Source organism: Lissotriton helveticus, chromosome 6 (genome assembly GCF_964261635.1).
Source record: "Lissotriton helveticus chromosome 6, aLisHel1.1, whole genome shotgun sequence".
In the NCBI taxonomy this organism is placed as follows: Eukaryota; Metazoa; Chordata; class Amphibia; order Caudata; family Salamandridae; genus Lissotriton; species Lissotriton helveticus.
In genome coordinates this window covers 205,542,275-205,569,575 of record NC_136067.1, presented here as the reverse complement: position 1 = coordinate 205,569,575, position 27,301 = coordinate 205,542,275, and the positions used below count along the sequence as shown (strand labels likewise).

The following is a 27,301-nucleotide window of genomic DNA, read 5'->3' as shown; positions in this document are numbered from 1 at the left end:
CGCAGTTGGCCTCAATTTTTGACCTTGTCCCGGATCTGCGTAAGCTGATAGCCACAGTTGGTGTTTTGGGCATTTTGGCAGTATTTTCAACACAATATTAACACATTCATAACTCTAGTTCTAATGATTGGATTTTTGTTGTTTTGTTGTCAATTTCTTTTTAAAATTAACTATATTTTTCTAAGTTGGTGTGGGGTTTTTCCTAAGTTGTGTTTGTACTTTATTGCTGTTCGTGTGCTGCATAAATACTTTACACATTGCCTCTAAATTAAGGCTGAATGCTTTTCATGCAGGCTACCCATGACTAAGCACAGCTTAGTTTAGTGACTTCTTGTGGTTCAACCTTCAAGGGATTGTGGCTGCTGCTTGACCAGGCTTTTGACCTTAATCAGAGAATGAGAAGGCTGAGAGGGCCTTAGTTGAGAAAATAAACTACTGTTGGAGCATATTAAAAACATAGGGGAGCTCAAGCTAAAGTCAAGACAACCTTCAGGACCTAACAGTGATAGCGGCCACGTACCAGCAGTGTCTGCTGGAGGGGTGAAAGTCTACATACCACAGGGACTGGTGGCTAACTCTGTGGTGGGAGGAGTATTCAGGAGGGGGGTAGCTTGTGGAAATATATGCCCACAACGGGGAGGGATACCCTTATCACATTAGAAGTAGAGGATCTGACAAAGTATGCATCATGAAATCCATACTTTTTGCTAAATTCAGGCTGACCCCTCAGAAATTCAGGAACAGCCACAAGCCTCCAAACCACTCATCAGGGGGATTTCTTAGATTATATCAGCAAGACGCTGAAGAGATGGGTGAGGGGCAGCAAAGTGGATGATTTTACTGGACCGTACAACCTAATTTTGAGGAAGCACATGACCAATATTTGTTTTACAGAGCTGTGCCAATCCCCAGTGGATAGTAGGCTTGTTGATCACATATAGCATGCTGAGGAGGCAAACCTAGGGCATAGCACCAGTGTGTCTAAGAAGGTACTCCCAAATGGGTGGTCAGGATTTCAGCACAACAAATAAGAGGGAGATAACAATAAAACCAAGTAGTTCTCTCAAGGCACCAAAAACAGTTCACAGGGGAAAGGGTCCCAATCTGGCCACCAGAAGAAAGGCTTCATAGACAAGAATACTGGAAGATGTTGCCCTAAATGCTATGAGTGCTATCAATAAGGGTATGTCAAGGGAAATGCCAAGAACCCAAAGCCTACATGCCCTCCAAAACGTCAAGATATAATAGGCAGTGGATCATCATCAATGCTTGCCCTCACTCCATCGTGGTTGGCCTGAACTTGTGACTTTGTCCCTCCCGGCGCAACCAGATATCCTCAGTTGGTGCTTTTGGCTTTTTTTTTGGGCTATTTTCAGTAAGATCTTGAAATATTCATAATTCTGTTTCTACCTGATTTGAATTTTGGCTGGTTGGTGTCAATAATTAATTAGAATTTGCTCTCTGTTTCTAAATTGGTCTGTGTTTATCCACTTTTTTACTGTTTGTGTGCTGCATAAAAACTTTACAAATAGCCTTTAAAATAAGCCTGACTGCTTTTTACATCAAGCTACCCAGGGTTAACCACAGGTTATTTTAGTTACTTTCATGTAAGGGATTGTGGCAATTGCTTGACCAGAGTTCACACTCCAATCGGCCAACAACTCAGTTCATCACAGCAGCATACAGATTAAAGGGCTCTAATGAGTGATAAAGGATACCTCATCAGAGCAGAGTGAATAGGGAGACTTCTTACCATTGCAAACATCTGTAAAATGTTCAAAATAAAATTAAATCACTAGCCAAAAGCACAACCTTGGAAGCACATTTTGGTTGCATGATTGATTAAAGGTGAACAAGCCACTGGTTGCTCATGCCAGGCTCAAGCCTGACGCTTTTCTCTGACTCAGTTCGAGGTCCCGTTGGAACCCCGAACCCACAGTGAGCCTGTTTCCCTCCACCTAGCCAGAGCTGCTGACTATGCAACCCCGGAAAAGGGTTTGATTCTCAAGGTAAGCTCAAAGTCAACACTGTGTGATTCTGAGCAAATCACTTAATCTCCCCATGCCTATAAACAATGCATATTACCTTGTATAATGTTACTGGAGGTCATGAAAAATGCTCCAATACCTTTGGGTGCAGTCGAATGCACTTAGAGGTAAAAAACAAAACTTTAATATAAGGAAAATATCTGCTTAAACTGTGAGGTTCTTATGAACATATTTGTTTTCACCAAAACTCTTTTTTCTTCAATAATGTTAGAATAGGGTCTCTAGTTGGCAAAGGGATGTACCCCGTCCAAGTAGGGACCCCGAATCCTAGTCTCTGTGGATAGGTTACCCACCAAAGAGAACCTGTACTCACCCCCTTGAAGGCTTGGTACAGAGCAGTCATACTTATCCCCAGAGGCAATGTGTAAAGTATTTGTACAAGCACAGTAACACAACGAAAACACCACAAAAGTACTCCACACCAGTTTAGAAAATTAGCCCAAATATACCAAAACAACAAACATCCATCTACACAAATCCAGATATGAGTTTTTCGATATTAAATGCAATTATAGTGCTTAGAACACTGGGGCTGAGGCTATTCTTGATGTGCTTAACTAAGTTGAATACACAAGTTCAGGCTGACTGCCATGGAGTTTGGGTGACTACTGAGTTGCACTGATCCTAGTGCGGTATCTTAGAAACAATGAGAACCAAAGACGATGGACAGCGCTGGGGAGATGAGGCGTCACTTAGGCAGGTGCAGTGTCAGATTCTAACTGCTACGCACATTGGCACTCAGGGATGATGCATTGCACAATGGAGTAGAGACAACAATGAAGCTAGTGAGGCGTTGGTTCCTGGAGGTGCTGCAGAGTCATAGAGCCGTGGACATCTGGTAACGGCAGGATGCAGGGGAGGTGAAGTGGTGTTTGCAGGGATGCAACAGTTCTGATGGTGGTGTTGAAGGAAATCGCCCAAATAGGGTCACCTGTGTCACTCACAACCAGCTCTCACCCTTCTATACTAAATGAAGAGTCAGTCAGACAGTAGAGAATATAAACCAATACTTGTTTATTCATACACACTCAGAGTTGAGTCTGGTCTGCCCAGTCACTTAGGAGTGCTACAGAGGGACTGAGATCAGCAAGCATACCAATACTTTATGTACATTTCAAACCAGGAGAATCATGCCCACCATGGAACTTTCCAGTAGATGCAGCTGGACAGTAAATTACAAAGGAGTACATTTTTATTCTGGGGCCAGCACACATTATCTGCTGTTCAAGGTCATTCTGCCTGTGCCCGCTACTAGGCAACATCTAACATCTAACAAGAAAGGTATGCACTAAAAAGAACATTGTATTCATTAGTGTAGCAGACCTCAGCTCCGAAGAAACATAACGTAAGGTAGGCCGTTTCTCAGAAATAGCAGAGGATTAGTTTAGATTATGACTTAAAGTGGCAGCTATACATAAAATGGTGCAGTGAATGCTAACTTTACACAAACAAGAGAAAAAACATATTTTGTTTATTCTAAGTGTGTGATGTCAATGGAGCGCTGAGGGTCAAGTCAGGAGGCATCGACTTCACTGTGTCGATGTCACACCACAAGGCCACAGACACTGCAGCAGAGTCGGACATCACGAACATCGGTGACACAGTACTTGAGACTACTGCTGTGGTGGTTCTTCGGAGGCACTACAGCAGTGTTGGGGCCTGCATTGTAAGTCCCGGTTGTTGCATTGAGTGGGGACCACGGCTCTGGTGCTGGCAGCGTGCAGTGTCGAAGAGCAGCACTGGTTCCGAAGTGATGCTCAAAGTCAATGGGTTCTTCTCTGTTTAGCACAGCAAACTCACTTTCAAGGGCCTAGGGACTGGATTTGGTGCCACTTGGCAAAGTAGGGCTCTCCGCAGAGGAGCCCAGGTGCATCAGGGGAAGTCTATTTTGGCTTTGAGACTTCCAACAGGAGGCAAACTGAACTCAAGCTCTTGCAGAAACTTTAGAAAGCAGGATGCTGAGAGAAAATTCTAGTCCTCTCACTCTCAGACCAGCAGCAGGCATCAGGCCAATGCAGCAAAGCAGCAGAAAATGGGCAATTACTCCTGGTAGCACAACAGCTCTTCTTCCTGGCAGAATGTCCTCAGTTCAGAAGTGTTCCGAGTATATGTTGTTACAGGTCCAGTACTTATACCCATTTAAGCATTTGAAGTTGGAAGACTTCAAAGAACGGTCGTTGTAGTGTACTAGACCCTTCCCATCCTGGTTCTGGCTCCAGACACACTACAGGGTGGCTTTGCAGCTGTTTGTGTGGGGACAGGCGTAGCCCTATTCCGGTCTAAGTGTCAGCTCCTCCCACCACTCTAGCCCAGGAAGACCCATCAGTCTGATGATGAGCCTTCAGGAAACTCAAGGCACACCTGAGCTCCCTTTGTGTGTGACTGTCTAGAGTGAATTCACAAAGCCCAACTGTCATCCAATCTAGACATGTATTCTAGGGACAGGCAGAGGCACAGAATGGTTAAATAATAAAGTGCTATAATTATAAAAGTAAAAGTGGCATTTTCAAATAATCAAATACTTCAATCACATGCCATTACATTCTAGACACAGAGCATGGGCACATGCACTTTAACACTGATTAGCAGTGATAAAGTGCCAGATTCCTAAAACCTGTAAAAACAAAGTTCAATCCACAGTCCAAAACAGGAGGTCAGAAGCAAAGAGACAGGAGGAAACCACGCTAAAAGATGCCATGTCGAACATTTATCATATATGAAAGCACTTTCGAGTAAGTTAGTGGGCACAAAATGATCACTTAGTATATATTCGCTTTTTTGAACTTTTAAAGAGACATTACAATGTTTTACGTGGTTTGTTGTATGATTTACATACGGTATATTTTCAGAACTCTGCTTGTGCACAGGCTCTAAAATCTGAGCCAGAGCCTTGGCTTGGCTTTGGCTTGGCTCTCCCTGGTTAGTGATTGGCTCTATGATTGATCCTGTTCCTCTCACTAGTGAAGCCACAGCAGCTTGAGCTCATGAACAAGAGAGTAAAATGTGGCAATGGATTGGTATTATAGGAAGCCATAACACAAAATGATCCATGAAAATATTTGGCTTGCATGTTGATCGTGTGCTCATTTACAAGACCCTTGGGCGGCCTGAGCATCACTTTTTAAGAAGCTGTGGTGGTGCAGAGTGCAGAGCCAAATCTAAGAGGCCATGTAAAGCCACTTTGCATGGCTTTTCATGGCCTTGTAGATATTGTGTAAGGCAATACAGTGCAAGTCGCTGTGTTGCCTTACACTGCATCAAGGAGGTGTTAGGGTGGGTGATTCCAAGCAAAACCCAGGCTATTACTGCTTAAAGATAATCCTGCCAACAACGCAGACATGGTGCAAGGGTGCCAGCGTTGGTACTATGCAATATATTTTGAGCCGGGTAAAAGTAAAGGAATGCACAATATCTCGTAAATACGGTGCATTCCTGTCTTTACAATTTGGTACCGGGCAGTGCAGCAAAAACTCTTGCAGCTCTTCCCTATGCCAAATCATTGTAAATGAAACCCTGAGTGCCCGATTCACAGAATGAACTTAAGACTAAATCCTAAACTTACTACTATTTGGTATTCACAGAATGAATTTACTACTTTCGGTATTCACAGGATAGATTTAAGACTACTAACTTTACGTCCGCACTCGGGCCGGAAATTCCGGCCCGGAGGTGGAGCTTCTGGCTTGGGGGCGGAGCTTGCGGATTGGAGGCAGAGATTGCGGATTGGAGGCGGAGATTGCAGCTTGGAGGTGGAGCTTCCGGCTCGGAGGTGGGGATTTAGCCATGGCTGAAATGTCCATCTCTGGGCCGGAAGCTCCGCCTCTGGGCCGTAATCTCCGCCTCCAAGCCGGAAGCTCCGCCTCCGTACCGGAATTTCCGGGCCGAGTGCGGACATATAGTTAGTAGTCTTAAATCTATTCTGTGAGTACCGAAAGTAGTAAGTTCATTCTGTGAATCCCGAAAGTAGTAAGTTCACTCTGTGAATCCCGAAAGTAGTAAGTGCATTCCGTGAATACCAAATAGTAGTAAGTTTAGGATTTAGTATTAAGTTCATTCTGTGAATCGGGCCCTAAATGTCCAGGTACAAAAATGGTAAATAGTATTCAAAATTCAAAACTGGGGCTCTTCTGTACAAAAAATTGGTGCGGGGCAAGTCTTTTTGCTATGCTGCCTTATGCCAATTTGAAAGGGCAGGAATGCACCATATTTATCAGATACAGTGCATTCCTGTGCTTTCAGTCAGTGCCAGCACACAATTTGGTGCCCAACGCCAATGCAGGCACCCATGCACCTTGTGCAAGTGTGTCTTCATTGTTGGTAGGGTCATTTTTCTTAAGGAAGGGGTACCTTCCTGCCTGAAAACAATCCATGGATGCATTTTCCTAATTCCATGTGTGCTGCATCACGGAAAGAGGAAAAAACCAGGAGAAATTAAACATTTTCTCCTCATTATGCCTGCTCTGGGGAGGAGTAAGGTTTTGGAGCTGTCCCAGGTTTACATGATTTTGTAAATTTGATGCAGCATCAAAAACCATAGGTGTTGCAAGGGAAGACCCACCGCAATGAAATCAGATCAAACAATTTTGTCAAGCAAGAAAGCCGGCATTCATCTCCGGATTTCTGGTGTTATATGTGGAATTCAGCCACTGGATAGTAATCCATTCGCCTATTTTTACATTCAAGGTTAATGCTTTGTCTTCGATTCTTTGAGATGCTTCATTGGTACAAAGTGATAAATACACCCATTAGGTGATTAGTAGAAACAAGAAGCCTTTCTAGAAAAAAATCTAAAGTTTAGTTTTTTGTAGGTTTTGTACTATTTTTATGTTGAATTCATCTGCTTCCCTTGATTTTACAAAGAGATAGATTTCAGGAGAGGCTCAACCAAATGTAGAACTAGCCAGAGGGGCAGTGAGAGCACGGAAGGCTTGGGGCACTGTCTTTACAGTCAGTCTGTAATGCCAGTGGTGGAGTTAGTTGATGCCAGTGACAGAAGTGGGCCTCTCCAATGGTGAAAGTCGGCCACGTCAAAGGAAGAAATAGGGTAAAACAGTGTAGAGGAAGTAGGTGGCAGCCTCCTAAGAAACATTTTGAGCACCTGCACTGATTTATACTTTTTGCAAATTAAGCTATACATTGCTGAATGAGTTTTCGGTCATGATGAATGGGTTCCGTCTGAAACTTTCTGGTACTGTTGAAATAGTCACAAAATTCCCTTTGCTACTTTCATTTAATGTTGATAATAGTGGTTTCTTTCTGGCTTTAATGAAGCTGCAACTCTCTCTCATAACTTTTTTATCTGACATGAATTATGCAAGTTAGCCATTGTTTTGTTATGTTATGCTAATATAATTTGTAAAGCACATGAATCACCCCGGAAGGGGTATTTCTGTGCTACTGTGAACCGCAGGTAAGTGAAAAGCTAATTTTTGAGAAGCTTTCTAAAGTGAAGGTGATCGGTGCACTTCCGAAGGTGGGAGTGTAGATGATTGTAGTAAAGGGGAGCAAGGTCAGAGAATGATATACCCCGGAGCTCGTTTTCCTAAAACCAGGTATAATGAGAAGAGATTTTTTTCCCGATCGCAAACATCTGCTCGGTACGTATAGAATGAGTTTTTCTGTCAGATAACTAGGTCCTCTGCCATTCAGTGATTTGTGTACTATACAACAGATCTTGAATGTCATTCTCTTGTGTATAGGAAGCCAATGGAGTGAGCTCAAGAGGAGGAGAGAGGCAGTTCTGGTTGGCATATTCTGGACTCGGCAGGATGCTGTGTTCTGGACCACTTGGAGTTATCAGGCTTCTATAAGTCCGTCAATTGGAAACTCTCAACAGTACAATTCTAAACCTGATTAACCTTTTATTTATTTGAGAATACTAAAAATATTAGAGGTTTAACCCACATGTCTTATCGAAAATTTTACTTACAGATTCATGGATTGCCAGCTTGTCCTATTTGTACAAGACATCTATAACTTTATTTTATCATCTCAAAACTTTGGAGCTCATGACAATGTTGGTGGGTCTGACACCGACGCCTCATCGGTGTCGGTCCAGCCAAAAACTGCCCCTGTGGTCCACCTGCCGCATTACGATGCAGCGGGCAGAGGCATCCGGTGGAGAGACCGTCTGCTGCACTTCCGACTGGCTCAATGTAATGTAACCAGCTTATATTTCAATAGGTCATAGAACCAGGGCCATAGGGATACCTGTTGTCCATTAAGATCCCATGTATCAGGACAAAATCAATTAACAAAATGGCAGGGACGAGCAATGAAGGTGAAGAACAAAATTATTCCGGGTGCACTACTACTTCGGAATCCTTTAGAGAAATATTTCAGGATTATGGGGTCTACAATACTTCAATCAATATATGGAGATTGGAAAAGTAAGGTTGAGGTCATCTGGGTGTCATTTGGTGTGCATATTGCCCACCAAGAATCAGGTATGAATTATATGAAGAGTCAAACATTTTAAAAAGGTAGGACACAAACAACAGTGGTGTAGCCAGAACTGGACCTTTCACATATATGCAGCCATGGATAAATTCCAAAGGATACATTGGATTGTATGGCTTAGATTGAAAGTATCCATAATCACATCCTAAAATATTGATTTTAAAGAAGAGGAACATCACAAACAACAATGTGGGTGTATTGTGACTGGCAGCCAAATATATAACAGACAAAAAAATGTACAAAACAACTACTCACATTTAACACATATTTCATATACTTCAGAACATACCTTCACAAACAATGTTCATTGTGCAGCCAGGTACTAGATGGAAGTATCTGTATTATAGTGGATAAAGAAAAACAGTTTATCATTTACACTTACTCTTGCCCAACGAGTGCTAAAGCCTGGTCCTTCATTGGGGTCAAATCCTCATGGATGTCTGGTCCTCCTCTAGTTTTCATTACAGCTTACACATTTTTGCCAGTTTTTCCTCAGTGCTGTGCATGTGATCATGCCACCTTTTCTTGCATTCTACAACAATCCTGTGTGATAGGGCTACTGCATTGATTTTGTCAGCTACTGCTCTCGTACAATTTCTTTCTTGGATAGTGGCAATTTGGAGGTAACAAGGAGATTCTTCTCATGCTTTGTCACCTATGAACTCAAATAAAATGTTCTTCTTGGTGTAATTCAACTTCCTATTTATGCTACCCTACTGGACGTGCCTCTGTCTTGAAAAACGCCCTCCTGGATGCATCCTCCTTTATTTGCCATGGAGAAAGTGGGGAAATGTTTCATGAGATTTGCTTTATTTGTTATTGTAAAAAGAAAGCGAATTAATCTTGTGTGACGCAATACTGCCTTGCGGCAGGCAAGTCTGATTTGTGGAACACAGTTGCAAGTTGCATTATGCAGTGCTGTGGCACAACCCAGAGATTTGCATTGTAGTGTAGCATTTAGAAAAACTGAAGCATTCATGGGGCAATAAAACAGTGGCGGAACGCAGCACAACCTTTTTTGACACAATACAGCATTGCATGCATCTATGTAAATCTGAGTCCAGGTATTTTGAAAGAACGAGGTTAACACCATCACTTGAATATTTGGATCACTATATAAGTCTATAATGAAACCAACCTTCAAATGAACTTGCCAATGCAATCGTACAAGTACCACATCCAAAGAAAAAGGTTGGGGCATATTATCAAGACAGGCGATAAAATTCTCGCCGCTTTAGCGGCAGAAAACTGCCGCTAAAACGGCGATAATTGGCTTGATAATATGCTCTATGGAATTCCAATTTAAGCCCATGTTAGATGTAAAGGACATCTAACCTGAGCTTCAATTGGAATACCATTGAGCATATTATCAAGCCTATTATCGCCGTTTTGGCTGCAGTTTTCTGCAGCTAAAGCGGCGAGAATTTTATCGCCAGTCTTGATAATATGCCCCATAGTACCTATGACTGTGCGATTATATTGTTTGCTCCATAAAAAATTATGCATCTATAGTATTTCCTTTGATGAAAATATTAAAACAAAAACATTAATTTAGATGACATATGGTGTCACAGGCGACGTTTGACAAATTGAGAACATTAATTGATGATGCTCTTGTAATAAAACCTTTTCTAGCAGGTTGTAAATATGTAGTAAAGGGAGATGTATTTTCTATGGGACTCAATTTTGCGTCCATATTAAAATGGTGAATAATGCGTCGAGCGTTACCCTAAATTACAAGGTTACAACTTTATAGTGGAGTATATTCCTTGGTCAAGAAATACTCCTTCTGATTGTTAATCAAGATTACGTTTTGACTTAGAACTGTATGAGTGTGCTGTTGCTACATTGGATTATTTGGCTATTGGTGGTTTTGTTTTTAGTGAGATGGAATGGCTTGAAGAAATGCAGAATGACATTATATTACAGACAGCTTGTGAGTTTTTTTTTAGTGACATGGTTATTTTGAAAACATTGTGCACATTTCAGCAAAACTCACTATGGAGTTTTGGTAGGAAATATAAATGTGTATCCTCCAAGCGTTTATGAAAAAAAGGAATAGCTTCACCTCATGAGGGGCATCATGGCCATGTTACTACATGATAATTACTAAAAACAAAATGTGGGTGAACAATGATGGACAAAATAGGTGGTAATTTTGTGCATTTACTAGTGTGTGTTAACTACAACTTTTGGAAAACACGTAACCCATCATTAAATATTGTGCCTTTTTAGGGGATTTGCTTAGGATAAATTTGCTTTCGATTTTACTGAACCATTATATGCTTTACCACAAGATAGCATTTCCTATTAGCCATTTTAGGTTATTTTTCACAATGGATTTAATTTCCTTTGTTGGGTCAGCCACCACTGATATTCAGTTTTTGAAAGGTATGTTTGAAATTGTAGGAGCTCCTACATAATTATAACAGTTTTAGTGTGCAGCTAATTTCTCATAAAATGGATTCGTTTTTGAGGTATAATGACAGCTGCAACCTGTGCAAGTAAGAGCAGTGAGGGCGGGTGGTGGCTGGGGTTCGACAGATGACAATGAGGGAAAATATATAGATAATTATTTTTCCCTCCTCGTTGTCAGTTGAAATCCCCCCAGGCGGTCCTACATCCCCACCACTCTTACTTGCGCAGGCCGCGCTCAATAATGATATCAAGTTGCACTGAATCAAAGTTAATATTCAACTGCTTATTGGAGTGCACTGGCATGTCAAAGCATTGTGCTCCTATTGAGGTAGGTAGAAACAAATATTATGAATGTAGAAAGTCCACCACAGGAGTCATTGTTTCAGGTGGAGAATGCATTTAAATTAAACACAGGATGATAAAGGTGATGAATTGCCTTTTGGTTATCAATGACCTTCGTGTGTTTAAATTGTTACAAAAGGATTAGGACATGTGGCTGATGCTAGATGGTTTTCAAATCTTTATATACTTAAAATTACTGAGGATCAACCACAAGTGTTTTAGGCTTGTGAATCAAAGGCTACTCATGGTGTACTGGAAGAGGAAACGTGTTAAGATAATTCATGTATGGCTGGTCAGATAGTGTGTACAGTTTTAGTGAAGTTTGGTTAAGGAGATCTGAGTAACAACTTGTTGTCTGAAGGCCGACATGCTGGTAATCATAGAAATAGTCCGAATAGCTGCTTGTTTTTGATGATGAATGTGAGGATGCTGAAGATACTGGCTGTGATGGTAGTGAGCATATATATAACTCTGAGAAATTATTGTTTGAAACATATGGTGGAGTAACACATAGTGGCACAGTGATTTACTTGCCAAGAAAATTGTGAGATTACATTCTGTTTTAAGTTGCTCATCGTATATATATATATTTTGCTTGTTGTTTCTTTGGAGAGGGTGTGGTATCCTTGCTGTGTGTTTATTTTAAAAAATGGGTATTTTGGTAGTGGTTATTAGTTATTATATGTTGTTCTTGGTATTATGATGCTCTTTGTTCCTGCTCACTATGTAATGTCCTAGGTCTGGAACAGGTGTCCAAGTTCCTGGGGCGGCATTTAGATGCTGCCTGGAGCTGCATAGACTACTGCTTCCAGACTTGTTACTGCTCAAATTAAAACCTCAATTCTAATCTGCTGAAGTGTGGCTTTTATACATCAGAGCCCAGATACCAAAATTAAATTCAAAAAGCTTTATTCGACAGAATGTCATAAAAGCGACAGACAATACATCACAACACAAGACACTATAAATATTACATTTCAATATACTTGTTAAAAAATTATTAAATTCCTACATTACTGTCGTTTACAAGGAAAATTTAAAAATCATTTTGGATCATATAAAATTACTACATAAAATGATGGCGAGTTTTTGTTTAAAAACATCATAGTATTTGCTAGCTAATATCTGGTGTCTGAGAAGTGCGAGTGCGTATGATCCAAGCCCACCTTAAAAATTTAGCTACAGCAACCGCTATACAAGGTGAGCAATCTTACTCTAATATCCTTAGGGCTTCGATATACCTCCGGGTACCCAAGGTATTACAAGTTGGTTTTAGCCACTTGCAACGGGGCGCGTCATAAAGGGGACATACAAAAAATATGTGTGATATTGTCTCAACCAAGTCTGTACAGTTATAGCATTTATCATCCCTTGTTGGTGTCCATTTACAAGTTAAGGCTTTTACAGAGAGTGTCCCTATCCTAAATTGGAAATACAGTTTTTGATCTAGCGGACTCTTTATAATGTCCCAATAAGCCTCGCAAAGTGGACGCAATTTGTGTTCAAGGAAACGGCCAGTTAACACTATTTCTGTGGGAAGATATCCAGACCATTTCCCAATATTTTTCATTCAGGTGTTTTTTTGGTGGGAACATTGATATGTCAGGATCTTCCCATAACTGACCGAGTTCCAACTTTTTTAGAAGTGCCCTAATCTCTTTAAGCCATGGAATGGTGTGGAAGCGATCTGCCATAATTACGTCCATCAATGCATGGGCGTAATGAACTAATTCAGGAGTGGTCCAGATTCGTCTCCAATACAATAATGGCCGTAACCGCGCTATGTCCACTACGTTTTTCCTACTAAGATCGTGTAGGAGCGGTACGGTAGGAGTGCTTTGGGGAACACTGAGAAGACAACGTAGGATTTTTTTCTCCGCTATTGCTAGTGTGTTCAAGTTTGTAAATCCCCAAAGTTCTGCTCCATACAAAGTAGCACTTATAACTTTCATTTTGTAAATCTCCAAGGCAGGTGTGATTGGCTTGGTAAAAGAAGATTTTTGTTTGGAGGAGAGGGCACCTGCGAGCTGGTGAAATTTTAAAACAGCCATGTCTGTGTGCCCTTTCCAACCCATGTTACTCTGGAGAGAAATTCATAGGTAGGTGAATGCCCCCACCTGCTCTAAAGGAGTTCCATTCAAGTAAATGTTGCCTTTAAAGGTTTTTCGCGGATTCAGGGATATGAACTTGCTTTTTGAGGTGTTGATCTCAAGTCAACGCAGATGGAAAAATTCCCCCAAAGCATTCACAGCCTTCTGAAGCCCACTCGGGGTCCGAGAGACAATCAGTGTATCGTCCGCGAACATGAGGACGGGTACGCGGGCCCCAGCTAGAACGGGGGCATCAGTGGGGGAACGACTAAGGTGGTCCACTATACCGTTGATGTATAATGAAAACAGCGTGGGGGCCAAGACGCACCCCTGCCGAACACCGCGCTCAACGGGGAATGAATCGGTAACCTCACCCTGTGCCCCCATCTAATTCTAGCGAAGTTGTTCTCATGTAAGCGGACGAGGAAGGTCAATAGCTCTGCGGACATCCCTGATTCAGCAAGAACCTTCCAGAGTTTAGAACGGGGGACTAAATCGAAAGCCAATTTCAGGTCTACAAAGACTGCATAGAGTGTCCCATTAGTTAAAACAACATTCCTCCAATAAGGTGGAATGAAATAAAAAACTTGATCAGTGGAACTAGTGCATGGGCGAAAGTCGGCTTGGAATGGCGACAAAATATTATGTTCTTCTATCCACGATTGAATTTTGTTTTGCACTAATCGACCTATACGTTTTTGGGCTGAGTCTATAAGACTAATGGGTATGTAGTTACTTGGTAAAGATTTGTCGCCCTATTTAAAAACCGGGATTATTTCTGCTCCTTTCCACGAAAATGGAATCAGAGCACCCCTGGCCACCGAGTTAGCTAGCAATGCAAAATACTGACACCAGGTCGGTCTATCACTTAAAAACACATCAGCAGGAATACCGTCCATCCCTGGAGCTCTGCCCCCAGTCACACAATCTAACGCTGTACTAACATCTTTGACTGTAAAGAGCTGGCTTTGGTAAAAAATTGTGGGGGGTTACGGGCACTCTTCATCTATTTGATTACTAGCATATTGCGGTTTTAAAAAATCTAGCCATTGTGATTTTTCAACATCATTTTGGGGGGGTTCAGCTAGACATTCTCTGTCCCATTTAATAATGTTCCAAATTTGCTTGGAATCGTTTGCTTCACAGGCCAATTTCAAATCGCGCCACCTATCCTCATCACACTGCTTTTTTGCAGCTCTCAGTGCATGCCTATATGAATCCCTTGCCTCTCTCACTCTAAGGGGATTCCTAGACCTTAGTTCTACACTCAGGTTTTGGTGGGCTAATTTACAGGCATTGTTATACCACCTTACAGTAGGCGGCTTTTTATATCCTTTGTCCGGGTTTATGGCCTTCCTAAAGAAGGATTTAAGTTTGGAGAAAAGGTGGGTATGTGCCTCAAGCATTATTTGGGGGAAATCCGGGCTGCTGGTGTGTAATTTAAGATTAGCCAATTCACTGGCAACCTAATTTTTAAGGACCTCCAATTTTTCAGGGTTCTCGATTAATTGACCCCATTTAATGTGGCGCATGTTATTAGAGGTAACAATATCTAATGTGTCTGTCCCGCCCCTTGGAGTAGGTTTGCTGACCCCCTTATAAGCTTGGAATGTCGAACAAAGAGGATTGTGATCACTTTCCAGCCTGGGTTTAACAATCATGTCTACCAGGCAATGCCATAATCTTATGTCCACCAACAGATAATCTTTGCGGCTACTATGCCTACCATTGTCAAAGGTGTTCTCTCCCTGCCGGTCAGACGGGGTTCTCCCATTTGCTGCTCTAAGCCCTCTTTCTAAACACAAGGCCTTTAGTTGTATGGCTGCAGCTGACCATCGCTTTACAGCAGGCATTTCAAGTTGAGGAATTCCCCATTTACTATCCTCATCTGCAGAGAGGATCTGGTCCTCTTGGCCAAGTGGTTCGAAGGTTGTGTTAAAATTACCGCCTACGATGAGGGCCAACTGCTCAGGGAGGGCCTCAAATTGGGAATCAAGAGCATCAATTGCCTCAGATGTATGTCCCCCTGCTATCCCCCTTGCATAAATGTTTGGCCATGTAATTCTAACTGTCAGGATGTCATTCGTTGGGGAGCTAATTTGCTGCACCTTAAATCGTAAGGTTAGGCGGACCCAGATTATCACACCACCTATTGGCCGACCTTTAGATTTTTTAATAGCGGGAATGTGGAAATTAAGGAACCCCAGACGAAAAACTGGAACCATCGACCAAGATTCCTGGAAAAGATTAATGCCGTGCTGGTCGATAAACCTGCACCATTCTGGGGATAAAATCTTGTTACCAATTCCAGCGAGGTTCCATGAGAGGAGGGACAGCCCTTCTTTATGTTGTGGGGTGAGAGATATATCCTGGGAATTCTCTACTCCTGAGGTGTCACCCTCTGTCACTGGTGGATACTCTATACCGGGAGTCATTGGGGGATTAATATCTAATGAGGATCCACCTGTTGCAGAAAGACCATATTCCTTGATGGATTTAGGACAAGTTACTGGCGGAGAGTCCCTAGTATGGGAAAACGCACCATTGACTTGCAATATTTCCATTGGATTTGTCAGTGGTACGGGGTCATTGCTGATAGATACCTTGCCCTGATCCATTGGATCGTACATTCTACTGTTCCGTGGTACATCTCCCTGCAAGTTGCTAGCAACACCCTGCAGTCAATCACATTCTTCCTTCCATATCAGTCAAACCCCCGAACCGATTCCTCAGACTGATAACGCCCTCCATGATTGGTGCTACCCTCCCAAATGCTCTCGGTACTAGCAATCGTTTTGGCTGTAATCTACTAGAGCTTATTACACACCATTTCCTGTTATAAAAAAATTCAAGTGTTAGTGGAATTATAGCGGAAACCCTTAGTTGAGGAGGGAGTAAATTAGCCAGTACATTAGTCAACACCTGGGGACTTAAGAAGTTCATAGCTATGCAGTCACCCTTGAATTTTTTCTTATGATCCCCGAGCCATGTTACCCTTCTAGCCATGATAATTTCCCCTGCTAATTGCTGTTTGCCCCAAGCGGATATCCTCATTTTGTTAGTCAACCAAATACAAGACTTTATCAATCAGAGAAGCTGTCGTTTCCACTTGAGCAGGGCCCAAAGGGGGAACGTTTGCCAGGACTAGAACTAAGGGTAAAGCCTCCGGTATGAATTGGAATGGCTCACTCTCTTGTGGGGGTTCTAGGGGTGTGACTAAGGAGTCAGCCGGATAAGTGGCTACAGTAGTAAGCAATAGCCCTTTCTCATGGTTCATTGGTCAGCTAATAATTTCTGAAGCAGCACTCGGATGTACTGGATCACCAGGATTTAGCTCCCCTGCGGCAGATGGACCCTGGGCTAGAGGGGGTTGGTGTACCTGCCCCTGTAAAGAAGTTGTCTGACCATTAGGCACCTGGTATGATGCTTATACTGTTGAGGGGTCCTTTAGTTGCGATGATAACCCACTATTTCGTTCAGGGGCACTCATCCTATCTTCAACAGAGGATAATCTAGTCATAATTGGGGCCAAAGCAAGATCTAATTTTCCTTTAAATGTCATCCAGATGGTATTAGATAACTCCACCAACGATGGTTGACAAACCGGAGGAGGTTGTTTGGATAGTTTTGGCTTTACTTTTAGCTGCCTAGACCCCTTCTGCAATGCCTTTCCAAGAGGTACCAACCCACTAGCCCTTGTGCAGCGTCTTGCTATGGGTGCGGGTGACGGGGAAGGGCAGTGTGAGTCGTCTTCCGTGCCACCTGGGGACTGGGCATGGCTACTCTTTGACATGGAGGACGGGGCAACAAGATCTATCAGGTCCCGAGGGATGCCTGGAGATTGATTCTGTGTTGGTAGAATTTCGTGTATCATAGCAGTGAGGGTGCAGCCAGGGTCCAGCGAGAGCCTTCTTTCGGTTCTTTCAATTTCCTCATTAATCAGGATAGAGACTTTAACCAAGTATGAATCCAAAATCGCTGCACCCCCACCTACAGGTTTGCTGCCATCAGTTCTCCTTTTCCCCATGGTGGTTCAGCGGAGTGATTAGTTAGTTACAGTACTTTAGCTCTGGGGCAGATGTTAGAGGAGGAGCCCGGCCCGGCCTCCTCCGGCCTCGGACGGCCGCAGACGGTCCCGCCCTTGTCCCGGGCTTCTCCCGGTGCGCACCTGCACACGTCCTGCGGGGCGGAAGTAGCGCTCGTCTTTTCAAGCACCTGCGGGCACTTCCTGCTGGCGTGGATGGTGTGCTCCGCAGGGGGAGTGCTGGGACTTGGAGTCCTTGCCCCTGACGGCGGTAATGGCGCGAGCAGTGGGGCCAACCCCCGATGCAGCCTCTAATCCTGGTGAGAAGGGTAGGAGGGTAGCGTGGCTCAATCAAGCCTCTTTTCTCTGGAGCATTCCAGAGAGCTCCAGCAGCGCTCCTCTTTTCAAGTGCCTCCGGGCTCTTCCTGCTGGCGTGGATGGTGTGCGCCGCAGGGGGAGTGCTGGGACTTGGAGTCCTTGCCCCTGACGGCGGTAATGGCAGGAGCGGGAGCAGTGCGGCCAAACCCCCGATGCAGCCTCTAATCCTGGTGAGAAGGGTAGGAGGGTAGCGTGGCACAATCAAGCCTCTTTTCTCTGGAGCAACTCAGAGAGCTCCAGCAGCGCTCCTCTTTTCAAGCGCCTCCGGGCGCTTCCTGCTGGCGTGGATGGTGTGCGCCGCAGGGGGAGTGCCGGGACTTGGAGTCCTTGCCCCTGATGGCGGTAATGGCGGGAGCGGGAGCAGTGCGGCCAAACTCCCGATGCAGCCTCTAATCCTGGTGAGAAGGGTAGGAGGGTAGCGTGGCACAATCAAGCCTCTTTTCTCTGGAGCAACCCAGAGAGCTCCAGCAGCGCTCCTCTTTTGAAGCGCCTCCAGGCACTTCCTGCTGGCATGGATGGTGTGTGCCGCAGGGGGAGTGCTGGAACTTGGAGTCCTTGCCCCTGACGGCGGTAATGGCGGGAGCGGGAGCCCAGATACCATAAATGGATATTCTGTTTCCTTATTTCTCTGTGGCACTTTATAGTATTTGCCCCAGTACCATGAAACTAAACGGTGTATTTCGGCGTCATAAAACGAATTAGCACAATATAATAGATACGTATAGTCAAAGAAATAAGTTGAACTCTATTTATTTCATAGATTGTGAATTGGACACTTTTTTCTTTTTTTCAGTTATCCAAGAAATATGGCTCCGTTTTCAGTATCCAGTTGGGAATGAAGAAAATGGTGGTGCTCGCAGGGTATGAGACTGTAAAAGATGCTCTTGTGCATCAACCTGATGAGTTTGGGGAAAGGGGGCACGTTCCCATATTTGAAGATATAAATAATGGTTTTGGTATGTATTCTTTAATCATTTGTCATATGATTTGACTGCTAAAGCAGAACTGTGGCCCAGAAGGACTAACAAACTTTTTTGTCACAAGTTCTGAGATTGGGTACAATGTTGTCACAAACATTATTATCTAACAGACACCTCAAAGGCGATGGCAACCTTTTCACAAAAGGGAAGGAATCCTGAGCCTAAAGTCTAAATGAAGGAGGATACATTGTTTAATTATGTAAAGATGTAATCATGTCTCTTGATTGCCCATAGGGCAGAATCCAATGGATATCTGCAGTCAGAATAAGAGATCTATAATATTTACTTGTCTGGGAATGTTCCACCAAATCACAAATGTCCAATGTTTTTGCACCATTTTCCCGAGAGTGGAATACCGGAGCCGATTTTTACTAGGCAAAAAAAAGTCTGTAAAATTGCATGAAAATTAATTATTTTTGGGGAATGATGTGAGAGCTTTGGTCTACTGGGAACCAAGCACCCCGTTGTAGCACTGGACTCTCTTTTCAATGGAGGTGGTGTGGGTAACCACTCCAGTCCACAGGAACAAAACAAACAACCAAAAAGCATTGCTCAGTTAGAACTTTAAGTTAGCAAAAGAAAAAGTGCTTATTTGGCACACACTACTCAAACTACATATTAATTCACAAATAAATACAAGTTGGGAGGTGAGAATACCATGGGTGATAACTTATTAACAGTTACACCCCTAGCAAGCCCAGAATTCCAAAATCCTAACATGCCCCACATGCATAAGACACAATATAATGGGCTGTAGTTATAACAAATAATCATGCTTAGGTCATTTGTCAAGTTTTCGTCACAATAATAAAAGCAGAAATGTGTCATGATAAACAGTATTAAAATCACTAATGATGGTACCATCTTACAATGACAATAATTCATACATGTGATTATTTACTGTTAACTTTGGCATTGCCAATAACACCATTCAATGACATTCATTGATACATGTAATGATTCAGTGTTCACGTTGCCATTGTCAAAAAAGCATTTCAATATTCAATTAACTGTGCACATAAGTTTTATTCTACTTTTATATGATGCAGCATTTCGGCCTACCCCCTTACCATAAGTCCTCCAGTGTACGTTTTTTAAAGCCAAGTGGAAATTGAGGAGAGTTAACATTACATCAATCAATTTAAATTAACAGTGTAACACATTTGGCTAAACAATAAAACCCAGGAATCAGTGGCTAAGGTTAAGAAGGTTTATTACAAATTAGCAATCAAGTTAAGGTACGCAAATCTTAGCATGATGCTATAAAGATACCGAACAACAGCCGGGAAACCTAACCTCCTAAAGACGTTTAGGTGAACCAGTATCAAACAAACAAGAAGTTCAGTCACGGCAATACAAAATTTTAACATCAATATTTGATGTTCAGAGAAGATTTTACTGTCCTCTCTTTTATACATGATTAAATCTAGAATCGTTTAAGTTAAAGTCCAGACTAAGAAGATGGGTCATTCGTTTTAGGAATCTCCAAATTCACGGAACGGCAGAAAAATAGGAAAATCCAGGGAATTACGGGAAGTGACAAAAATTAAGTATAGGATGTAAATGAAATAAGGGAAGGTGTCAGTATTGCAGAAGCTTGGTCAATAAGGGAATAAGCATAGAGGTCTAATCCTCTCAAAGTCAAAGGAAAGTACTCCAAAAGGTCTGGAAAGTTTCTGAACTCAAACAATATGAACAATAGATTTTAGCACAAGAGTCTCCTGAGCAACATTAATCTGCAAGCATCATTAGAGGTTCCATTGTCATTTTACATTCTCACATTGTAAACTGAAATATTGGAATATTATCTGACACTGAACATGGAAACAACATTGTCCTTGTTCCACCAACCCATACAGCAACATTGCTGAATAGGACTCCTCAGTTACACTCTGGCTCCCCAAGTTTTTTCGTCAAGATCTTTTTGTCAGGCATCTCGCTGTCGCTAATATAGTGTTGTAGCTGTTCTCAAACTAACAATGCATGGGAATACCTGCAAGTGAAAAGTAATGTCAACAGAAATGGAGAAAAGTATTCCATGCAGAGTGAAGACAGAGGCCTAGTAAAGGCAAGTTCAACTATTATATCAATGATGCACATTTAATAAGCGAGTGCACGTTTAAACACAAATTAATATGTTATGTTATGTTATGTTATGTTATGTTATGTTATGTTATTTGAATCTTGTATAGCGCACGGCTACTCAAAGAGTGTCCCGGCGCTTTATTGTAACTCTAAATCACAACACAACAAGCAAAAACAAAACAGAAGGGATAAACAGGAAACCTAACTAAAAAAGAAAACTGCTACCTACAGGGTAAAGAGCCAAGTTTTAAGGCCCTTCCTAAATGCCAACAAATTGGAGGTACTGCGCAGTGCCACTGGCAAGATGTTCCACAGCTGCAGAGCCAGCAGACTAAAAGACCGACCTCCAATGCGTGCCCTTTTTATACGAGGGACCACAGCAAGACACAGAGATCCGGACCTCGGAGACCTTGCAGGATGATAAAAGGCTAGCCTTCTCTGAAGATATTTAGCTCCAGAAGCATGTAGAGCCTTGTGAGCCAAGGTCAAAGCCTTGAAAATTATCCGCTTCCGGATCGGGAGCCAATGGAGTGACTGCAGTAGGCCAGAGACCCTGGCACCGCCAGATAATCCATAAATGGCCCGTGCAGCCGAGTTCTGGACGACCTGCAGCCTTTGAAGCAGATACTCTGGCAGGCCAAGATAGAGAATGTTTGAGTAATCCATTCTCGAACCAATTATGGCCTGAACCGTTATTTTCCTATGCTCCTCCGATAGTATAGGAAGGAACTTACGGAGCATCCGAAGAAGCCCAAAGCATGTGCCAGCGAGCCCTAGAATCTGGGGACGCAGAGTCAGACCGTCATCTATCTTAATTCCCAGGTTCTTGGCTATCCGGGAGGAGGCTGCAGGAGGAAACATATTCAATATACCTTTTGCTAGCACATTAGATTCATATTGCATGTGGCATACCATAAAAATGTAATAATCATCATGTGTAAGTATGGCTAGGAACTACATTTTTTATAAAATAAATGTGTAGCATTTTTGCACACAATATATAAATTCATTATCATTTCTAGAGTAATCACATTCTACACATTTGAGGAGGACTCCTACTCAATCACCTAAAGAATACTTCTCATTTAATGATTTAAAGCTCACAGTTATGCATTGACTTCTCTAGTTCTATAGTGAATGCAAATATGATGTAAAGTTCAACATTTCGTATGACTGTCATTAGGCCATTCAGGAAACACGTGCTAAGTGCAAGTTTAGATTATGTATTTGTGGTGTGTCAAGTTGGGGTCAAATTTAAGCTGTAACAACACATACTTCAAAGCAGTCCTAGGGCCTAAAAATAAAGATACCTGCACCTTAGAGCCATACAGCTAAAATACCCAGCTCCTGGAGTGCTTGAATCTAGAGCATAAATCTTCTGTGGTCATCAATACAAAAACATGGAAGAGTGGTGTTTGAACGCTTTATAAATGGCACATAATAAAGCATACCCCCATCAATTGTAAGCCCTTGCTAACAAAAGACTCATTTCCCACCAAGAATGCTATTTATTTTTTCCATACTGATGGCTAAAAACCTCATCAGTTTGTATTTAAAGAGAAAACATTGACTTTGTAACCAAAGGAATCTCCGTCAAAATTCCCAACCCTATCCACCAAAGGAATATGCTATATCATAAATGGATAAATAGCCTCATCACTCAGCATCATACTAGTAGGTTTTACTGACCACATAGTTACCCCCTTTGAAAACTGAAACAATATAAATGAATCTTGATGTATTTATTAACTGACATTGACAACTAAAACCAGTTCCCCAAAGCTAACTATATGAAATTTGGAAATAATGTTTTCATCCTTCACTAAACTGAATAAAGTACTTTTTAAAATGTCTGCTATATAACTGTGACAACTTACTGCTTAACTAAACTAGCTATTCACCCTCAAATTGTATTAACAAGGGTTATTTGTAAATGTCACTTTGATTTTCCTCACTGTCCTATGCTAAAAAGGACAGGTCAGTATCAATCAAGCAATGAAGCACAATCTATGCTGTGCAAAATTTCTCCATCCAAAACATCAGTGAGTAATTTGACATTGAAATTAGGATGACGACCCAAAAAGGCAACACACAGTTCACCCATTCTCATACATTAAGTATAATATCAAACATTACATCATATGTAATATCTTTCGAAATTAATATGTGTTTCACCGTTAATTGTGACGTTTCATTTAATTTGGTGGAATAGCACTTTTTCAAATGGATATATCATTATATTTTGCCATTGAAATTGCTTTTGTATAGGTATTCCTTTTGCACGAGGAGAAAACTGGAAGATAATGAGAAGATTCACCCTGTTAAATTTGAGAGATTTTGGAATGGGCAAGAGAACCATTGAGGATAAAATTAGAGAAGAAAGTACATTTCTAACAAAATATTTTCAGTCACATGCTGGTAAGTGATAAACTTTGTAGATAATACTCAAACATCACCTTTACTTTTTTGGATTATCCGAATGACTAATTGTGGCTCACAAGGGTGAGATAATTTTAGGTTTATTGTCTATTGATTTTGTTAAAATACTATGTTAAATATTTCAGCCATAGTAACCATAAAACTACAACCGGGCACTAGTTAGACGGTTGAATGTTGCTAGATTTGCTTAGTCACACATTTGAAGGACAGTTACCTTCTTACAGGTATTTACAAAGAACTATTAAATTCCCTAAGTTCCTTTTCTATCTTATGTAGGCTCTTACTCGTTCTTGGCTGACAGGAGGTCCCCATCCTCTAATTCTCAAAACATAGAAGCCACAATTTTTCCCAATTCATGAGGAATCATTATCATGCTATTACATTCAGATGTCGTCTGACCCATGTCAAGGCCAAAAAAGAACACATATTGATTATAAAAATAATGTTGTCTTAAAGTACGTCCTTTTTTCCTTATATGTTCATAAGGAAAGGTCAGGGACGCACACCTTAATACACATAATCTATGTCAGATATTCCTAAACCTGTCAGGAACTCCAATTTAGCATATAAGGACTACCACATGACCACTTGGCAGGAGAGGTCCTTCGCCTAGATTTTCGCCCATGATACTGCCAGAGATGGTCTCACCTACTGCCAGCATACTTCACACTTTGCAGATGATACATCTCACCTGAAGTTTGAAGCTGGTAAAGCCGGTAAAGTCAAGTCCCAGAGGAAGGCCCACCGACTGCTACAGCAGCATGCGTTTACCCTTCGTGGGGAACACCATCATAACACATCCGCTGATAAAGCCTTTGCTGTCAACAGGTATACAATGCATCTCTTCTATCTAAGATGCTCAGCCTCCCATGCTCTCCTAGTATAGCGAACAGAAGTTGATGTTGGGGTTTTAAGTTCTACATGACATGTGTAATGACATTTTAACAATTTTAGAAATGTTAATTTCATTCTCATTATAATGTGCCTTCTTGCTGTTTTTATAATATTTTGTGTAGATATTTTAGACATACTGAGAAACAGATTATTCCTTTAGTAAACAATATCATTTGCTAAAAAGCCAGAGATGAAAAATAAAAGCAAAGTGCCTGGTTCACAAAGGGCTGAGTTTGGGGCATAGATCCACAATGGATTTTGTCTTTCTTGAAATGATCCGTGGCTTGAAAAAATATCATGTTGGCATACATTGATCCTTTCTGCTGATCACTGTTCTTTTAAGAAAAGCATATAGAAGAATGAATATGAACTTCCCAGTTTTCTTATTGTAGCTGAAATTATCCTCATGGAGCTACTTTTTATCTTGACTGCTGGCTCTGGCTGCAGGCATTATAATGTCACAGCTGAACTGTAGTAACTTACTGATAGCAGAGTGACTCAGAGTAATGCCATTGGTAAAATTAAGTAACACACAGGTGACTGTAAGTCCTTCTTCTTATATGATAGATTATCTCCACAATGTTTTTGATCTTTTAAATGTATGTTAAGTTCTAGTAAGAACTATGTGCCACATCCCAAGTTTGGCGGTGCTGCGCCGATTTTGTGCCAGCACAGCACCGCCAAAGTCGTACATGGTCTGCCTGCCAGATTACGGGTACATGTCTAGGGTGCTTTTCATTTGCCGTTCCTATGGCGGTACCCTGAAACTGGGCATCGCAATAAGAAGACAAAAGAAGTTCCAGAATGTGATGGACTGTAGGCCCTCTTTGTTTCCCCATTGCCAGCATTTTCATGGTAGGCTCTCTGCCTGGTGGTAAGGGGACTCAAAATATGCTTGGCAGAACGCAGCACTCTCACCTTGCATATTGAATACCCCTATCCATTTCAGCACTGCCAGAGAATGGCACATCCCTATCGGTGAACAGCCTTTACAACGAAACTTTTACAACGCACTACCATTACGACGCAACTTTTACAATGCAAACTATTACAACGCATAGCGCTTGGGGGCGCTCTAGGATAGGGAATAGGTTTAATGTACTATCCAACACCTTCCCTACTATCCACGGGGACTGGAGTTGGAATAGTAAATTAAACTATTCACTATCCAGCGCCCAAAAGCATTATGCATTGTAATGGTATGCATTGTAAAAAATGCGATGTAAAGGTAGGCGTTGTAAAAGTATGCGTTGTAACGTCATACATCCATCCCTAGCACAGCTGGCGCAGTTGACCATGGTCCAAATGGCTGCCTCGGAATATGGCAGATGAAAGACCACCACAATTGCGCCACCACTAGTCCACTAGTCCTTCTAATCCCATTGGAGGCAGTCTAAAAAAAATAAAGGAACATTTTTTTCAAGATGTGCATGGGCACCCCCATATTGCAAAACGTTCCTCCATTGTGCCTGGCCCAGCATTTTGTTATGGATAAACCAACCACCGAACCACGCCCACGCCATAAATCACCCGCACCGCGGCGGAATTTTTGCCGCGGTCAAGGAGTTAATCAATGAAATATTTTGTTTTTTTAGGACCCACATTAGAAGTTTACAAACCCAATACAGGAAGTCCCATTACAGCAGCTAACAGGACTTTGTGTTTGAAGCATGATGACCTTGGAAACAGGTCCTTGGACTTGTATAGCACCAAAAAGCCTGATATCACTGTAATGCACACTTTCATTGACAATCCCCCAAGCAGGGAAAGTAATCAACAGTGGATGTATCTGCATACCTTAAGTATCTTCTTGTATGGTTTAAGTTTGATTAAAAGTTGAAACTGAAAGTTTATGAGACCAAAACATGAAGTTCTGCCTCCACTGATACCATTTAATGGAAGCACTTCTGTTCCAGTCCTGTGACATCCTGTTCGAAAACTGCAGGCTTACTCATACAAAAACATGCTATGTTATGTAACCCCATGCATTCCTCATTAATTGTGATTCTCAGGTCATGTCACAAAGATGCGGAAAGGGTGCATTTCTAGTGAAATCAACCATTTTCATGAGTAAGAGGTCTGCGGACAGAAAACAATAAATCCACAGGATTCCAGAGCAAGTCCGAACTTAATTATGTTTTTTTTAGTTGGGTTCTGAACACTCTTATCGTTGCTGCCACGAGAATTGATGACCCACACGAACTTAAATGGTCTTTTTACTGTTTTTCAGAATACGTTTTCTAAATGCTGTTACTCCTTGTTACTTATATGCAATGTTTCCCCTTTGAATGTTTCACATTACGCCTTGTGTAAAGCGCTCTGATACCCTAGCTTGGGTCTGGTTCGTGCTCTATAAAACTTTAAAAATAAAATAAAATAAATAAATAATACGAGAGGTGGAACCACCATTATTTGCAAATTTGGATCTGGGTCTGCAAAGTCCAAAAACTAAATATATAGAAACCAACCATCTCATTTGTTAAGCATTGGATGAGCTTACTTGCTCTCTGCTAATGCTTCACAGAAATAAAAAAAATTCAACCTCTCATTTATTCTGTCTTGCAGTTTAGTAGCATTTGCATTTTACTATTGAGTTGAAATAGGACTAAACTATGGCTGCTATTAGTGAGATCAAGAGAGGGAATTTTGAAGAGGAGAGATGTCACAATATCTGTTTACAGAGATTGAGGAGAGAGCTGTTTACTTTTGGTGTTGCAAATGCAAAAACAACAGTTGATGGACAGAATGCAGAACAATGTCATACATTCACCCCAGTACAGAGATCTTGGCCTAAATCCATCATTTTTTTGCACTCCACACCACCCCAGTTCATACATGGCCATATGCAAATCAGCCTTGACCCTGTGCCTCATGGGAACAGTCCAGCCCGAACTGCCAAGTCATGTCTTTTCTGGACCGAAATCAAGCATCCTAGGACCGGTTTCTGGATATCAGCCGTCTTCAGCCAGGACAGCTTGGCTCCAGTGGTGTGGAGAGCATGGGACTCACGTCTGAGCATACCCATCCCACTTGGGTGACAAATGCAAAAACAGCAGTTGATGGAAAGAATGCAGAACAATGTCATACATTCACCCCAGTACAGAGATCTGGGCCTAAATCTATTGTTTGTTTGCTCACCATGCC

At 41.9% G+C, this 27,301-nt stretch overlaps 1 protein-coding gene across 2 annotated transcripts in view; it reads left to right on the top strand.

The window, feature by feature from the left end:
* LOC144762425 (cytochrome P450 2K1-like) overlaps nucleotides 1-27,301 on the top strand; it is a 242,737-nt gene that overhangs the window by 20,102 nt on the left and 195,334 nt on the right. For both annotated transcript variants that reach the window (XM_078647605.1, XM_078647604.1), the window contains exons 2-3: nucleotides 18,553-18,715; nucleotides 23,093-23,242. In XM_078647605.1, coding sequence (XP_078503731.1) covers nucleotides 18,553-18,715; nucleotides 23,093-23,242 — 313 coding nt within the window. The remainder of the gene's footprint in view (nucleotides 1-18,552; nucleotides 18,716-23,092; nucleotides 23,243-27,301) is intronic.